At 37.5% G+C, this 19,017-nt stretch overlaps 1 protein-coding gene and 1 long non-coding RNA gene across 3 annotated transcripts; one reads left to right on the top strand and one right to left on the bottom strand.

The window, feature by feature from the left end:
* Positions 1-1,176: 1,176 nt before the first annotated feature.
* Positions 1,177-17,218, bottom strand: LOC106090350 (uncharacterized). 2 transcript variants are annotated; one of them, XM_013256517.2, is made up of 4 exons: positions 16,809-17,218; positions 16,171-16,742; positions 1,495-1,754; positions 1,177-1,425 (listed from the first exon to the last, which is right to left on the bottom strand). In XM_013256517.2, the coding sequence occupies exons 1-3, from the start codon at positions 16,996-16,998 to the stop codon at positions 1,497-1,499; spliced, it is 1,020 nt and encodes a 339-aa protein (XP_013111971.2). In that variant the 5' UTR covers positions 16,999-17,218; the 3' UTR covers positions 1,177-1,425; positions 1,495-1,496. The 2 variants fall into 2 exon arrangements, with proteins under 2 accessions (XP_013111971.2, XP_013111970.2); XM_013256516.2 differs by lacking the exon at positions 1,177-1,425 and having other exon boundaries at positions 1,451-1,754.
* Positions 1,524-9,336, top strand: LOC131995741 (uncharacterized). The gene is made up of 2 exons (XR_009397589.1): positions 1,524-1,609; positions 9,153-9,336. It is a non-coding gene; the product is annotated as an uncharacterized LOC131995741 (long non-coding RNA).
* Positions 17,219-19,017: the final 1,799 nt, after the last annotated feature.

Raw genomic sequence — 19,017 nt, 5'->3', positions numbered from 1 at the left:
TAAACAGCTTTCTCCCAACTTAAACAATTTCTAGCCATAAAAAAACTAGCTTTTTTTCAGGTTATGTCATACAAAAATAACATACTAGTGTGATAGAAAAAATGATGAATTGTATCAAGGCGGATTTAACAAGGTGGTCTCACGCGACCAGCTGTTAACAGCCGGATAGGTTTGACAGTATTAAGATGTCAGATTTTTGTTTACATTCTCTTTGTTGTTATCTTCTTTCTCGCATATTCTCTGGTCATGTACGCACACGTATATACACACACACAAATTTCTTTGTGCGTGTTGGCAAAACGTCGATCAGCTTGATGACAAGATGGCGGATTGCACCATATCATTTGTGGTTGTTGTACAAATGAGACCACCTTTCGTTGTTTCGCCATGACTAGTGTGATAAAAAAAAATTATGAATCGTATGTAAATTGACAATTTTGACACACATAGTGAAATACCAATGGTACATAAAAAGTGGTATGTCGTAAGACAAGAGCATATAGTCAGATAACACCTTTAGCCAATTTGTTTATTTCTTAAACCGCGTGTTTTCTTACATTACATCAGGGACACGCAAAATGAAAATATGTTTGGGTGGTTTATAGTTGTATTCAGTAGTGTATGCGTACATATATTTGGCTCATTTGCACTTCTTTCCGGATTAGATCTGTGTGAAAGATAACACTATATCCATGACATAATTACCAGGCTGTGTACCGTAAACAGCTAAGTACAATTTTTTCTCGCGAAGTGCACTATCTGTCAATGAGCTTTGGTTGTGTGTATTATAAATAGTTAAGAACCATAGCACACACAAACCACGAAAAATGGCGCGAACTAGTTACATACACAAAATCAGAGTTGCACTAATCACTGATTTTGACAGATAGTGCACTCAATATTTTGTTGTTGGGCAACTGCCTTTTGTAAATACATACTTACCGTTTATACTATTAAATAACAATTTTAATTCGTACAATTAAAAATTTGTTAAACATACACCATTGGTGAAATCATGGTGAAATCATGTCATGATTCAACGAACAATAGAATTTCAAAACAAAAAATTGTCAAAGCAATTAATCACTTTTTTCATTTTTTTTAAGTCACTACTATGTGTAATTGGTAAAATTTAAGTCTATATTTTTTCTCTGTATGACAATGCTCCATCATATTTACACTTCTAACTCGTACAATATTTGTGTAAACTCCAAAAGTCGGGATTTTCTCATATTTTTTTTTGTAATCGTATTAAAATTAGATCAACTATCTCATTGGTACATTAAAACATACATTTTTTAGGTTTAAGAAATATATGTCCAATAATAGTGCATGGAGTGTTGCTTTTGTTTTGCACTCAACTGTTCATATTCCTTATCATCGCTCTTATAGTTCTTTGACATTATCAATTTTGACACTGAATTGCTATTTAAATAAAAGAAAAACTGGATTAATCTGGAAATTGTTTTTATTGAAATCAGAAAAAAATATCACGTTTAATTTGTTTCTGAGGTATAACTATTGACACATTTTCGAATTCTTGAAATGTCTTCTGGATAAACTCGACAGCATCCACCTATTATTGAGGCACCTAAGCCTATCCATTCAGGTACAAATGCTTCAATAGGTATACAATTTTCAGCTCCGGTCCATCCTTTTTTGCTATCAAAAATTTCACCTCTGTTACTATAAACAACCAAGGGCGGTAGGTCAGTCTCATTTCTATGCAAAGATTTAAAAAGGTTCGCCACAAACTGAAAGAAAAAGAGATAACGAGAGAAAATTGTATGCTCTATAAAACATTAATACAGCGGTCAAAAAAAGTATTCATCATTAGCATAACTGATAATAAATTCACTTATTTTGGGTAATTGAAGAAAATTTAAAGTAAACAAATAATGCAGTTTTATGCAATAGTTTATTTTTCGTAATATGTTTTAAAATAAATTCAAAAAATAAATTTAATTAGCACAAAAAATGCAATTTTATATAATAACACCAAAAACAGAACAAAAAAAGTATTCATCATTGATGTGCTATCATCAAAGTCAAATTCAAATATTATTTGGGAATCCCCCTTTTCTGTTTTATTTAGTAAAGGAGGCTTTGCCCTTGACAGCAAATATTTAATTTCATTGAAAATATAGTTTTTGTCAAAATGGGTCGTAAGCAAAACGAGGTTTCTGATGAGGTAAAAGTTTTGATAATAAAACACCACAGGAATGGTTTAACTCAAAAAACTATCAGTGAAATATTAAATAGACCACGATCTACTATACAATCCATCATCAGAAAGTGGACAGAAACGAAAACTGTTGACAATAAACCAAGATCTGGTCGACCAAAAGCACTTTCAGTTGGAGATGTGCGTTGGCTAGTGCGGCAAGTTCAGAAAACTCCGAAGACAAATGCGACCATTCTTCGTAAAAACACTATGGAATATTTAGGGAAGGAAGTTACTACACAAACAATTTGAAATACACTCAAAAGGCATAGTTACAGAGGAAGAACTGCACGTAAGAAGCCCTTTATAAATAAAATAAACCGAGTGAAAAGGCTAAACTTCGCAAAAATGTATGTAAAACAGCCCGAATCATTTTGGAAAACAGTCATTTTTGCAGACGAGAGCAAGTTTAATCTTTTTGGGTGCGATGGAAAGGTCATAGTGTACAGAAAACCAAATACAGAGCTTGAAGAACGAAACACACTTGCTACTGTAAAACATGGTGGAGGTGGTTTAATGGTTTGGGGGTGTATGGCGGCTTCAGGAGCGGGAAATCTTGAAATTATTAATGGAGTAATGGATCATAAGTATTACATTGACATTTTAAAGAGGAATTTAAAAGATAGTGCTGTAAAACTTGGGCTTGGTAATAACTTTCAATATTATCAAGATAATGACCCCAAACATTCTGCTTTAAATACCAAGATGTGGATGCTGTATAACTGCCCCAAAGTCATTAAAACTCCTCCTCAAAGTCCCGACTTGAACCCAATTGAACATCTTTGGGAACATCTCGAACGCAAATTGAGAACGCGCAATTTTTCGAGCAAGAGTCAAATGCAACAGGTAATAATGGAGGAATGGACTAATATAGACCAAAATATAACCGCTAAATTAGTCCAATCGATGTCAAACCGTTTAAAAGAAGTTATAAGACGCGGTGGTCGAATAACAAAGTATTAATTTTTTTAAATTATGTTATTTATTTTTTTGTTTTTTTCCAATGATGAATACTTTTTTTGTTTAATTTTTTGTGTTCAGCTGTAAAATGGCCCTTTTTGTTCCAATAAATACTATTTTTTTCTTTAAAAACAATGAAATTGTGTACATATATGTGGACACTTTTTTTCTTCTTTTAAATCCCTTTATTTTATTTATATTTAGTTAAAGTTTAAGAGCAAAGTACAATAAAATGTTTGATATCAATAGAAAAGTAAAACAGTAATCAATGTAAACTAATGGAATGGCGTTCGGTTTTAACTCGCGTCTTTACGTCGTCACGGCTGCGGATAGACTGATTTCTGTGTGCTTCGCTTACTCGTCTTTGTGTTTACCAAAGCCAAACACACATACATTCAAACTTTTCCCACAATTCGGCCATCCTGCGGGGAATTCGTCTCGAATTCTTCATCCTCGCCCTCAAAATCGCACCACCTCTTCATGTATTCTGCACAAGTTGTAGTTTTCATCGGTCCCTCACCAGAACCACGTTTGAAAACATCGTAGGTATCATTTGGCTTTACCCTCATCACTTCGTAGGGTCCCAAATATTTCGGTTTCAGCTTAAGGCCTGGACCAAATTGCGTGCGCTTTATAGCAATTAAGTCACCCTTTTGGTATTTAGTGGCCTTACGTCGTCGTAGATTGTAATACAATCTGTTTTCCTGTTGGACTTTTAAAATTTGCTCTTTCGCAGCTTGTCTGTAAAAGTTTCTTTCTTCAACGAAATTCGAATTCAGCTCATCCTCAATCATCTTCAGAATTTCAGATTGTTCGGGAGTCCTCATCTTTACTCCAAACATTAGTTCAAAAGGTGTAGTGCTAATACTTCTGGAAATTGTCGAATTTATGACTTGCTGTACTTTTGCAACGTGTCGATACCACTTTACAGGGTCATCCATACTCAACTTTGACAAAACGGCTATAATCGTCGAGTTCAATCTCTCAATTTGCCCGTTGGCTCGTGGCAAGCCCGTCGTTATCAGGAAATGTCTGATGTTCTCCGTCTCACAATACAGTTTGAAGTCCTCTGAGGTAAAAGCAGTTCCTCTGTCCGAAATTATTTGATGGGGATTTCCAAATAGAACACTTTGCGACTTCAGCTTAGATAAAACTTCGTTCGTCGATGTTGTCTTTGTTGGGTACAACCAACAGAACTTTGTGAAGGCGTCTATCACGGCAAAAATATGTTTATACTGTTTGCTAGTTGATTCCAATGGTCCTAGATGATCAATGTGGTAGGTATGCAATGGTTGAAACTCTTTCGGTAATGGGTGGAGTTCGCCCTCCTGTTTTCCTTTTTTCCGGTTAGCCATTATGCATGGAATACAATTCTGCAAATGATATTTGACCTTCTCTTCTAATTTGGGTATATAATACTCCCTTCTTATAATCTCTTTGACTTTGTCTTTGGCAAAATGCCCTTTCTCATGAACAGCTCGTATTACTTCCCTCTGCATTCCCTTAGGAATCACCATTACCTCATAGTCATCAACATACCTGCACAAAATATTTCCTTTCATGAAATAGTTATCATGAACGTCTTTTTCTTGAAGAATGCTTATAATTGCCAATAACTCATCGTCTTGTTGTTGAGCTTTCTCCAATCTGGTTAGTAAACTATCCTCCACTATCGTCATTATTGGAAATCGGCTTAATGAATCGACATGTTTCATCCTTACACCAGGTCTATGCTCCACTTCATAGTCGAATTCTTGCAGTAGCAACACCCATCTGGCAACTCGTGTACATAAATCTTTTTTCTCCATCGTCTTGGTGAATGCATTGCAGTCGGATACTATTTTAAAATGAATTCCAAGTAAGTATACTCTGAACTTCTTCAGTGCCTCCACAACTGCGAGTATCTCTAACTCGTAACTGGAATATTTCCTTTCGGCGTCCGTCGTCTTCCTGCTCATGTAGTATACTGGATGCCAACCGTCGTCATCTGGAGATCGTTGCAATAAGATTGCGCCATACCCGTCCATCGATGCATCCGTATGAACTTCTGTTTCGTATCGTTGATTAAAAATATTTAATACGGGTCCTTCTGACAAAATCTTTTTCAAAGCGTTAAACGTAGCAATCTGTTCGTGACCCATCTCGAATAATCTTCCTGCCTTCGTTAAGTCGCTCAAAGGTTTAGCCAATATTGAAAAATCTGGAATGAATTTCCTAAAATAACTAGCAAGCCCTAGGAAACTCTGTAACCCTTTAACGTCTTTCGGCATTGGGAATTTCAATATAGCGGCGACCTTGCTGTTCGATGGAAATATCTGCTTATTCTCGATTACGTGGCCAAGAAATTCCACGCGTCTGACTAAAAATTGGCTTTTCTTCAAGTTTAGGTCAAGTCCATAATCCTTGCAAACTTGTATTACCTCCTTCAGATTTCGCAGGGCCTCGTCTTCGTCTTTCGATGGAATAATAACGTCGTCGACGTAAGGAAGTGCAACACCTCTTCGTGTCAAATCACGAAAAATTGTGTTAATAAACCTCTGGAACACAGCAGGTGAGTTTGACAAACCAAATGGCACCCTACAAAACTGGTATTGCCCGTTGTGAGTAACAAATGAGGTGTACTTACGGCTTGCTTCGGCTACACTCACGTGGAAGAATCCGTTCTTTAAGTCAATTGTGCTGAACACCGTAGCCTCTTGCAGTCGGTCTAGCTGATCTTCGATGAGTGGTAGGGGGTATCGGTCTTTAACTATGATCTTATTCATGCGTCTAAAATCAACGCATAGTCTATACGAACCATCCTTCTTCCTAACCATCACCACTGGACTGCTATATTCAGACACAGATTCCTCAATGATGCCATCAGCCAACCACTTGTCCACTTGCTCATCCACTGCTTCCCTTTCAATCATTGGTAATCTACGAGGTCTGGAAAATATGTTAGTGTCTTCGCTCAGGATGATATTCATTTCGACATTCGTAGTTTTGTTCTTCTCAGGTCTGTAATTATCAATGAGCTTCATAACTTCGCGTTTTGCACCATCACTTGCCATTAAATTCACGTCTACTTGACTCTCTGGCTCGTCAGCTGTTCTTATGAGCATAATGTTGTGCTGCTGGGAGGTAACGTCGTCTTTGATCTTTTCGAACTTTAAACTATTCGCCGTAATTTCAACACGAACATCGGAGCAGAAATCCTTTCCTAGCACCACGTCGATATCCATAGAATTAGCTGGAACTACGTGGAATGTCAATTGGTAGTCCTCCTCGTCGATTTCAACTTGATGCGTGAAGTTTCCCAGCGGCTTTATTCGGTTGTTGAGAGTCCTTTCACCAAATCCAACCAAATAAAAATCAGATTTCTTAAGAGTTGGTCTTCTTAGATCATTGTAAACTTTATCGCTGACAACATTATACCTGCTGCCTGTATCGAAGATCGCCATGTATTGTAAATCAGAAAATTTAACAACTTTCTTCATTATGTCATCAGGAACTAAACGTCGCATATTGGCTCTTTCATTTTTGCGCGGACATTGTTTTGATATGTGGCCAAACTCATTACATCCAAAACACTTGGTCCCTTTATCTTTATCGCTGCAATTTCGGGACGTGTGCCCTTTTTCGCCACAGTTGTAACACAACTCCTTTTTCTCGGCCTTGTTTGTTGTCTTATCCGGTTGTTTCGTCTTATCAGGTTGTTTCGTCTTGTCAGGTTGTTTTTGGTTAAAATTAAACCTTGGTTTAATCTTTTCCTGCATCGTCTCGTAGCATCTTAATTTCTCCTTAAACTCTTTAAGATTTCTGGCACCATACAGCATCGCCTTATTTGTTGCTAAATCATTTATGCCGTCGATTACGTATTGTATCAAAGCGTCGTCTTCTATGTTGCCTCGAGAAGCTAGCTCTTTCATCTTTAAAAGATATTCCAGGTAATTTTCGCCTTTTTGGATTCGTCGTTCGGACAATTGTTTATGAAGCTGTGCGCTGTTTGTCGTCGACTGGAATTCTTCTACCAATTTGCTTTTAAGGGTACTCCAAGATGTTATACCACGTTCGCTTGATATAAACAATTTCGCAAGCCCTTTCAATGAGCGTTTAGCAAACACAAATTTCTGGAGGTCATTCCATCCCATAACAAAAGCAGTTTCGTCGAATTCATCCAACCATGCGCCAATGGGTAAGTCATCAGTTCCATCAAAAGGTCGAATGGAGTCTTCAATATCTCGGAAATTTAAAGTAAATCTGGGAACGTCATTGTATTGATGCGTCTGACACGATGAAACCTCTCTATTTACACCACTAGGCAGTTCGCAATTCATTGTTTGCTGTACGTGAACACCTTCAGCTTTGAGACACTGTTCGCGAACCAAATCGCCTGCAAGCAACAGCTTGTCATTATGTGAACCACCACCAATTGATTCTCTAACACTTGCTTGGCTATCTGCTCTCATTATTGTGCGGTCGTCTTCGTTGCTTTCGCCGTCGTCGTCGTCGCCTTCATCATCGTCTTCGTCGTCATCAACAGCAGCAGCTAACATTGCACCCTTTCGCAGATTGTTAAAGATGTGTAAACACAAATCACCATCGATGTAGTCGATACCCAAAGCGTTACATATCGACACCAGGTCAGCTTGACACAAATTTGCCTTTATGTACGTTGCTTTGTTTGCATACATTTCGCTGTCTACATCGTAGTCGAAGCCGTCGAACAAGCGTAGTCGTTTTCGGTTGTCACGATCTCCTTCTCTTCCAAAAATGAATTTATGCATCGCAACCACCACCGTACGCTTGGCAGTTCTTAAACGATTGTCAACCGCCGTAAAATCCCCTAAACATGCCATGGTTCTCTTTTATTTATTATGAGTATTCTTTCTACACAAGTGTGTGTGTGCGTCTTTGTTATAGTTTTATTTTCTTATATTCACAAGAACTGTCCGCTGCACACAAACACATAAACGTGCACTCAATTCAAATCAGATATTGTATCAAATGTCCAAGGTGTCTTGACAATGTCTTACACACAATCACACTCTTCTCCTCAACTTGCCTCTACACACACAACGTTGGGATGTCGGCGTTCTCATATACACTTCTGAAAATTAACCGTCGTTTTGTGTATGGTTGCGAGAGTCCGTCTCTCTCTCACTAACACATACACTCGTCGTCTGTTGTTATTTAAACCACCTCCGTATTTTCAAATTCAACCGTCGTTTTGCGTGATTGTGTGAGAGTGTGTGCGTTGCAGAATTAAAGAAGTTGTACACCTGTGATTCCGTGCTTGGACATTCGTGGATAGAAACTATTCTGCTTTTTTCTTCTCTTTTGATGTGCTTGATGCAGACAATAAATATACTTCCTCGTCGAGTCTTTTCCTTTCTTTTTCTTTCTTTTTTAACCGTTCAGGCTGATTGTCGCCTTTCCACATTAACCATTGAATTACTCCGTTCGTCTCGACCGAGTCTCGTCGCGAGGTTTCTTCTTTCACTGCGGCTTTTATTGGCCGATCGTCGTTTTAGTTCACTGAGTCGACTCTATTTCGGTTGAGCCCCCAATTTGTGGACACTTTTTTTCTTCTTTTAAATCCCTTTATTTTATTTATATTTAGTTAAAGTTTAAGAGCAAAGTACAATAAAATGTTTGATATCAATAGAAAAGTAAAACAGTAATCAATGTAAACTAATGGAATGGCGTTCGGTTTTAACTCGCGTCTTTACGTCGTCACGGCTGCGGATAGACTGATTTCTGTGTGCTTCGCTTACTCGTCTTTGTGTTTACCAAAGCCAAACACACATACATTCAAACTTTTCCCACATATATATCACACAAGCACTACTGCATCATTAGTTTAATATGTTTTTATTCCAATTGTCTTTTGTAGACTTATTAAAAAAAAAACATTGAATGATGAATACTTTTTTTGACCGCTGTATATATAAACATGTTTTTGAACAATAACCCTAATTTTTAGAAACGCCAGATCTCGGAAATGGGTGGTGCAATTTAAGCCAAATTTTGTGTGCTCTCTTATAGTAACCTAAAATCAAAATTTCGGATGGGGTACCTAGGGAGGCCGCCCGAAATCTAACCAAAAATATATATAGACCAATCACGACAATATGGGACTCAAATGAAAGGTATTTAAGATTAGAGAACGGATGATCAAGGAATGCGTGAAGTGGTGTGGTGATAACGCGAGGACGTCGAGTGTGAACATCTTTACCGACAGTAAAATTGCCATAAGGGCAATAACAACCAGGACGGTAAGGTCACGAACAGTCTTGCAGTGTAAGAAGGAGATTAACGCCATCTCTGAGGATGGCAAAATCCGCATAGTTTGGATGCCGGCCATAACGGAGTAAGGGGAAAAGAAAGGACAGAATAAACTTGGTTAACCCGAAGCCTTTCGGGTGGACGCAGTCCGAGTTAAAGCAGTGGGCGACGAATGCGCATGCAACATTGTGGAACAGCGAAACGGTCGGTAGGACGGCGAAAATCCTATGAGGGATCAAGATCGTGAGAAGACGAGGATATTACTAAAAGGAAGCAATCCCATGGCAGCCGGTTGTATGTACCGAATTGACCCGATGAATTCCTTCATCGGCAAGGGCTGCCGCCTCAGTGTACCACACACTGCTACTACAACAACAAGAAGGAGGTCAGTATAGCTGTTGGTATCATAACGGGTGATTGCATGTGTAGGGCATGTGGGGAAGATGAGGAGACGTTGGAGCATTTCCTTTGTCATTACACGGCATTCGCGTCTAACAGATACCGGCACTTAGGTGGAGACACAATACCAGACATGAACCAACTTAGGAACGGAACTTAGCACGGAATTCCTAACTTAAAATTTTCTTTTTAGAGGTTAATTTATAGTTTTTAGAGCGCACAACAAACCGATTAGTGGCTTAGTTGTGTGTCCATAGTGGCATGAGCCGTATTAATATCTGCACCCTCTTTTCAACCTAACCTAAGTGTTTGAGGGACCACACCAACCCCCAAAACACCCCTAAATCGGACATATTTACCGACCAATACGAATCTGATATCCAAATGTGGATATCTGATATAAGTCCTCGAAAATAAATATTCAAAGGAAAATTTTGCTCCATATAATGTACAAGAAGGCGCAGCGGAGCGGGCCCGGTTCAGCTAGTATTCTATAAAGGAACAGGGGATACTATTAAACTTAGTATTGAGAAGGTGCGGAGAAGGAATTCCGGAATGTGCCTCTCCCATGACGAAAAAAGGACGAACACCGAGGCGGCAGCCCTTGCGCATGAAAGATTTCATCGGGTCAACCTGGTACGTACAATTGGCTGCCATGGGATCGTATATTTCGTATCCGTATCGTATATTTTCACAACCTAGATTTTTTGGTTTGCACTCCTCCAATTCACACTATACATTTATTTTAATTTAAAAATATAGAATTTTATACAATTGTAAATACATTTTCCACTTTCTAAAGTTTTTTTGTGTGTTTCTTTAGTTACATCAGGGATGTACGAAAGAGAAGTACAAATTTTGATTTTGCATTCAGTGGTGTTTAGGTACATATGTATAGTTGTCTCATTGGCACTTCTGTTCGGATTACATGTGTGTGAAAGAGAACACAATACCACTTTGCTTTTTTGACACGATGATGTCAAATGATACGATCGGTGAATGCTCACCTTTCCTTCCTTAAGAACGCAATATAGTATTTCGGTTGTTAGGCTTCTGAAATATTTCACATTTCAACCAAGCTTGTGAACAGTTCTGGAATTAATTTTGTAGCAATTAAGTATGTTTTAAGTGATCAGTTGATTTAAATGCACAGAAAATATATAGACATAAATTTGACCGATTAAAAAGGGCATTGACATACATTGACTTACAAAAAACTTTTCAAACAAGGTGTTAAATGCTTTAATTATTTTTGACATTCAAATCCGTTTTTTTTTTTTTGTACGTATTAAATTGTTATTTAATAATACAAATTGTGAGTATCTATGAAAAAATTAAAAAAATTGCTGAAATCGAACCTACAAACGAATTTATATTATTGATTAACAATTTTGTAATTTGAATTTATGACAAGCTCAAAAATCCAATTAAAGCTGTTATTCACTCAATAAAACAATTTATTTAAAAGTCCCTTCTCTCAAATTTAATAAAACGAAATAATTAAAATTTTTTTCATTATTAAAAAATATTCTATTTTATTGGATTAAATTGCTCATAAAAAGTGTAATATATAGCAACACGTCGAAATAGCCATTTCCGACCATATAAAGTATATACATATGTATATTCTTGATCAGCGTAAAAATCTAAGACGATCTAGCCATGTCCGTCCGTCTATTGAAATCACGCTACAGTCTTTAAAAATAGAGATATTGAGCTGAAATTTGGCACATATTCTTTTTGTCAATAAGCAGGTTAAGTTCGAAAATTGGCTATATCGGACTATATCTTGATATAGCCCCCATATAGACCGATCCGCCGATTTAGGGTCTTAGGCCCAAAAAAACCACATTTACTATCCGACTTTCCTGAAATTTGGGACAACGAGTTGTGTTAGGCTCTTCGACGTCTTTCTTTAATTTGCCTCAGATTGGTCCAGATTTGGATAATGCTGCCACATAGACAGATCTCTAGCTTCAAGATTTTGGGCCCATCAAAGGCGCATTTATTGTCCGCTGTCGTTGAAATTTGGAACAGTGTGTTAAGCTAAGCCCCTCGACATCCTTCTGCAATTTGGCACAGATCGCTCCAGATTTGGATATAGCTGCCATATAGACCGATCTATCGATTTAAGGTTTTGGGCCCATAAAAGACGCATTTATTATCCGATTTCGCCGAAATTTGGGACAATGAGTTGTGTTAGGCCCTTAGGCATGTCGTTGAAATTTGGAACAGTGTGTTAAGTTAAGCCTCTCGACATACTTCTGCAATATGGCACAGATCGGTCCAGATTTGTATATAGCTGCCATATAGACCGATCTCTCGATTTAAGGTTTTGGGGCCATAAAAAGCGCATTTATTATCCGATTTCGCCGAAATTTGGAACAATGAGTTGTGTTAGGCCCTCCGACATTCTTATTATATTTGGCTCAAATCGTTCCAGATTTGGATATAGCTGCCATATAGACCGATTTCTCGATTTAAGGTTTTAGGCCCATAAAAGGCGCATTTATTGTTCCATTTCGCCGAAATTTGGGACAGTTAGTTGTATTAGGCCCTTCAACATTTTTCTGCAACTTGGCCCAAATCGGTCCAGATTTGGATATAGCTGCCTATAGACCGATATCTCTATTTAAAGTCTTGGCCCCATAAAAGGCGCATTTATAATCCGATTTCACTGAAATTTGACACAGTGACTTATGTTAGACTTTTCGACATACTTGTCGTATATAGTTCAGATTTTTTTTATATTTAGATATAGCCACTAGATTAGGTAAGGTAAGAGTGGCAGTCCTTTACAGATCACATAGACAATTTTAAGTCCATTGTGATACCACAGTAGCGACAGTCCAAGGCTTCTGGCGGGAATCGATCCCACGACCCCTGCACTGGTAATAAAAGCACGCTACCAACACGGCTACCGGGGCGCCCAAAATGGCTACTAAAGCTACTAAAATGACTTATATTTTGTTATACACAAATGAACAATGACTTGTACTTATTAGTATTTGGTCTAAATCGAAACATATTTCGATATAGCTGCTATGGGGCATAAGGTATGCATTTTCACCGGAATCTGACGAAAGGTGATTTCGGGTATATATGTAGGGTTTTAGGGTGTTGTTTCAATTGTTTCCGATATTTCGGAAAACATCGGAAATAAATTGAAACAACACCCTAAAACACTTTGTTTAAAATTTATTTTTTTAAAAACAGAAGAAAAAATTGCCTTTCCTTTATGAGCCTTTCTTCATAATCCTGGATGCCGTCTGTAAAAAGTTGGTGAACAAAATAATTTATATACATACCTAAGTGAATCGTAATCTTAGCATTATGCGCACAATACAACGAAATCTAGATCCACATGAAGAATACTGCATTTGTTATCTTCCGCCATCAGCGTCGTTTTCACAGCCAATATAGTCTCTATAGGGATAATAATGTATTAAATTAAAATAATACTTATAAATACCTCGTCTACCTTCCTACATGTCCTCAAATTTGTTTCGTTTGGAATGTACCTATTTCATTTGTTAACATTCATAACAATAATTTTTTCTGCTTTACACTCTTTCAGGATAACAGTTAACAGTATATTGTTTTTACTTCACAATTATTATTTAATAAATTATTTTATTTTATTGAGAGATAAATAAAAACCACACTTTCTATTTGCCTACTTTCTATCTGCCCACACCACTATGTGTCTGTCTAAGATAGAAACAAAACATATATTTGTCTCATTCGCACTTCTTTGCATTACATATGTGTGAAAGAGGACAAAACAGAACGCAGAAATAGATACTCACAATTTGTATTATTATATAACAATTTAATTCGTACAATTAAAAATCTTTTTAACGGATTCCTTCTTAACCAATCACTGCCATGATACAAAAGGATGGATTTCAATGTCAATTATTTTTCAAATAATTGACATTGAAATCCATGAAAACTATTAACACTTTGCTTGAAAACTTTTTTATAAGTCAATATCATATCTAATCGGTCAATTTAGGTCTAAATTTTTTCTGCGTAGCTGCGAACTACCGGGCACGTCCACAGGTTGCAGACAGTGGAGTGCTCCATAACGACATTCGTGGACAATCACCGGTATCAAACGGAGAGTCTCAGAGGTCAGGCGACACCGGCTCTTGCACTAATACTGAGTGCCTATGATGCTCGATATGACAAGGCGGGTTATTGGCGCCTTAAAATAACCTATGGCCACCCTGTTCCCGCGGCAATTGGTCCCTTGCCTGGAACGAGCTTGCTCATATACAAGAGTCCTTTATGGGACCGCAAACTATCCATATTAAGAAATATCTATGCAAAATTGCATGCGGATAGACTAATTCGTTCCGACGGTATCGTAATTTTTACTAACTGCTGAACGGACGGATATGGCTAGCTTGACTTGGAATATTCAGTCGATAGAAAAGCTTTATACTTTTTATTATATTATTATTAAACAAAAAGCCATCCGGCCATATATCTGTATTACAAGGCAAGCTACCTGAGTAAACTAGTCTATACGATATGAAAACAGTAAAAAATAAAATCTAAATAAAAAAGTTATATGTAGCAAATTTGGTTCCCCAGCCGTAATACAAGAAATAATATATTTATGAACATAATTGCGAAAAGAAATTAACTAGGTCAGTGATGATAGTAAGCGATAAAAAGCGTCGAAGATAAATATTACACCCACGTCTTCATACTCATCACAATCCTCCTCCTCTTCTTCACCCTTAAATTTGGTTAAAAATGAAAATTAAAAAAAAAAATTAAAATTGGAGTTTGCTCATCTACAGTAGTTTGAAGAGGATCGCCACCTCCACATGACAATGTGGCTACATCAACAACCCCATATTTATAGTCGAAGGTGATTGATGGTATTGGTTGTTGTGGTTGTTGTTGTAGCAGTGTGTTGTACACTGATGAAGAATCTCAACGGGTCAATCCCGTACGTACAATCGGCTGTCATGGAATTGAGATGGTATTGGACAGTAATTTATTTGTTTTTGCCTTTTTTATCATATTGCCTCAAGATTTCTTAGGTCCTTCCTGATCCAATTTTTAAACTTGTTTTTACATACTCGTAATCTACTCGCTTATGCCTTTCATTTGATACCCATATCGCCTAGGTTGGACAACCTCACCCCAATCTTTAGTGGTGAGTACAGAACATTGCAGCGCCCGGAGTCGGGTTCAAGCAATTTTGCCCGGAGTTAAAGTCGAATTCAAATAGCTCGACTCCGCAGCCCTGTCAAAAAGACCCATACGAAATAGGGTGCTGACATTAGTCTAGAATTCTCTCAGAACTGTCGGAACAAAAATTCCTTCAAACAGAAATCGTTTAGAATCCGCTCCAAATTATCGCAAAAAACGTCTCTCAGAAATAAAAATTAGTGGTCTAGGACGAAAATCATTTAGAAATTTAAAAAAAAATGTCTTTATCGATCACCCTGTACATTATAAAAAGGTAATTCTTATCTCTTAATTATAGCAAAAACAAAATTATAACACCACAGATGTCATGGAATTACAGTTCAATCACACATACTATGATTAAATCAAATTACGTCGGTAATTTTTATATAATATAATAACCTCGCTTTAAATTTTTTTCTTTCCTTTTTAAAGGCTCAAAAAAAAAATTAATTTGTCAGAATAGCATTTTGATATTTTCATGCTTTGAGAACATGATTTTTGGAATTCATCCGTCACGTGTAATATAAATAAAACTTAAGTTTGCATCAGTTCTGAAAGCTGTAGTGGGAAATAGATGTTCATTGACTAGTGCCAATACACTGCCTTAAATACTAATCTAATTAAATCGCTCTTCATTATCTGACCGAACATCATGGCATTATCAACAATTGAAGGGCATCGCTTCACAAAATAATACACATATGGAGAAGACAATGAACTCAGGGACTATTATTTTTTATACACTCAACCATAGAATGGTGATATACAAAATTAGTCATTTTATGCCTATTCCTCTGATTTAGTTGATATTTGATATGTGGGAAAGTATGAGTCAATCAGTGTCATAGGAGGCGATAACCGACGCTGAAAATTTTTTTCTGATGTTCTCGCCAGGATTCGAACCCAAGCTTTCAGGGTCATAGGTGTACATGCTAACCTCTGGGCTACGGTGGCCTCCGAAAAATTCTTTGTACGCTAGGTTAAAACTATGCAATAAAACAAAAAAATGTGCAGGATACAAAAGTACAGAAATAACAATTGAACCTGTGAAGTTCGTTTGTGCATTGAAGCACTACTTGGACTACTAAAAATAAACAAATTACCTTGGGATTAACACAATTAACTCCAATTCCGAAAATCTTTTCCTTGGGGTTATATTTATTATTTTTTTTGACCATATTCCAAATGCTCAGAGCAGCATTTGCAAATGTTTCCCCATTTGCCAAATGTAAATCATCTTTGCACTGAAAAGAAACCCAAAATTTTACTTCCGGATATTGCCTTAGTAACATTTCTGTAATTGCTTCGGCTTCCATTAGACATGGTATAGTTTCCACGGCTAATCCATCTACTCCTTCAGCTACCAAAGCATCAATACGGGGACGATGGAAATTTTGTATTTCATGTCTTGTCATCTTAGTAGCGTATGATCCGTCATATTCGGATCCATTGTGAAGCGTTGCCCCATAAGGACCAACAGAGCCTAGCACCAGTACAGGTTCTGAGATGCCTTTGCATTCTTTTACATTTTTCATATACATATTCCTGGCCTCCTTTGCTAATTTACAACTACTTCTTATCAATGCAATGCTCTCTTCTCTACTTAGATGTAAGTATTTCATGAAACCATCTACACTAGACTGATAAGTATTGGATAAGATGATTTGGGCACCACCTATAAGAAATAAAAATTACGTAGTAGGTATATAATGTTGCAATATTCAGAGGACGGTATACTTACTTTCTAAAAAATCCAAATGTGTCCGTATCACAGCAGATGGGTTCTCATAATCAAAACGCGATCCCCATAAAGGATCTCCATATATTTTCCCTGTCACGTGCTTTGACAATTGTGTTGAAAATCCTCCACATTTAACTAAAATTCCATCGCTTTTCAATTCAGTGGGTTTTACCTTTGTATTATGCGTCATGATAACTGGTCATGCTCAAATGGTCAGAAATCAGTTCCCAATTTCGTTTTCAAAATATTATTTCAGCTGTCAAAATGTAAATATCGATTCTATCTATCTATACAAGAATAGTACAATAGTATAGGACCACAGAAAGTAAATGGAAATCTATTGTCTGTGTAAAGGACTAGCAAAAAAAATTGTAATTTATTTGTCAATTAGTAAAATAAAAACAAGGTACCGGCAGCTGCTGTAGAAAACATTCACAGGATGATTCAATAATCTCTATGTGCAATTTAGTAAATTATGTTTTAGGATTCCAACTCTGAATTGCGACAGAATGCAGTGCAGTGTACAGGCACGTGTCCGTATTACCATATACTTGATATATATGCCCAGCAGGGGATAGCTGCGAGCACCACACAGGCTAGAACATTGAGGTCCAACCTGTGTGGTGTTCATTGCTGTCACGAGAAGCTTAGCTGCGAGCTACCGGGTGCGTCCACCGGCCGCGGATAGTGGAACACTCCATACGAAGTAACTGCAACGACAGACGCGGACAATCAGCGGTATCGAGTTGAGAGTCTCAGTGATGGACGGGGCGGCTACGGCTCCTGCACAAATACTGAGTTCCAATGATGCTCGATATGACAAGGCGAGTTATTGGCGCTTTTAAATAACCAATGGCCACACTGTTCCCACGGCGATTGGCCCTTTGGGCAGGAACGAGTTTGCTCGCATACAGGAGTTTGACGAGGATCTCCACCTCCACATGAAAATGTGGCTACAACAACAACAACCCAATATTTATAATCGAAGGAGATTAATGGTATTGGTTGTTGTTGTAGCAGTGTGTTGAACACTGATGAAGAATCTCAACGGGTCAATCTGGTACGTACAACCGACTGTCATGGGATTGAGATGAAATTGGTAAGCGTGTAAAAAAGGAACTGTGCAATCTTTCGAAATTAGCTACGAGTAAAGGAGTAAAGCCTTATCATAGGGTTAATTCAACCATGAGAAGAGAGCGATCAGAATTTTGAGAGTTTTGCAATTGAGAACTTGCAAGTTTCTGTAGAAGGTTTTTTCTTAGCAGCCAAGGCGGATTTAAAAAGGTGGTCTCACGCAAACAGCTGTTAACAGCCAGACTGGTTTGACGGTATTAAGATATCAGATTTTGTATTCTTTGCATTCTCTATGGTGATGTACGCAATTTTTTTTTTTTTGGTGTGTTAGCAAAACGTCGGTCAACTTGATGGCAAAATGGCGGATTGCGCCATATGATTTGTGGTTGTTGTACAAATGAGACCACCTTTAATTGTTTCGCCATGCTCAGCAGCAAGCATTGTATAATTATAAAAGGGAGGGTTGCTTGGCCAAGAACAACGAAACAACGATACAACCCACTCATCTGTCAAACTTTTGTAAACTGTCTGTTTTCATTTGCATTGCTACGTGTAGCAGCATAAGTGTGCATTTGGATATAACTCTCAAATTGGGCAAGTGACTTAACCTTATTTAATGAACTATGGGAGCAAGTTGCAACATCGAGCATGTTTTTTGAAAACCTGCTGTTTTATTCAAATAAATAGCAAAATAGACTAAAAGCGCACACAGACCTAACGAAAGTATAGCTTCGAACAGATGTCTTATTAAATACAAGTGAATGGAATTGGAAAAGGATTCGCTCAATTTAACCCCGCTTACACTGCTCATTAAATCCGAATTTAAGGCTCTCGTCAGCTGATTTTATAAAGGGAAAGAATATGATCGAGCCATTAAATCTGGATTTAAAGAGCAGTATAAACCGGATATAAGATTAAGCCAAGCGTTCAGCCGACATGACATGAAGATGTCAACTTCTTTGTTTACGTTTTCTCCTATCCACTTTATGTTTTCGCACGTGACATAAACCCCGTTAACACTGCTCTTTAAATCTGGATATAATGGTTTCAGCACCTGTTTTCCGTTTATAGAATCAGCGGTCGAGAGCCTTAATGCGGAATCCCATTAATAACGAAGAAGGGGGTTTCCTACTGT

Source organism: Stomoxys calcitrans, chromosome 3 (assembly GCF_963082655.1).
Source record: "Stomoxys calcitrans chromosome 3, idStoCalc2.1, whole genome shotgun sequence".
In the NCBI taxonomy this organism is placed as follows: Eukaryota; Metazoa; Arthropoda; class Insecta; order Diptera; family Muscidae; genus Stomoxys; species Stomoxys calcitrans.
The sequence above is the reverse complement of the archived record's forward strand: the minus strand, read 5'-3'. Positions and strand labels throughout refer to the sequence as shown.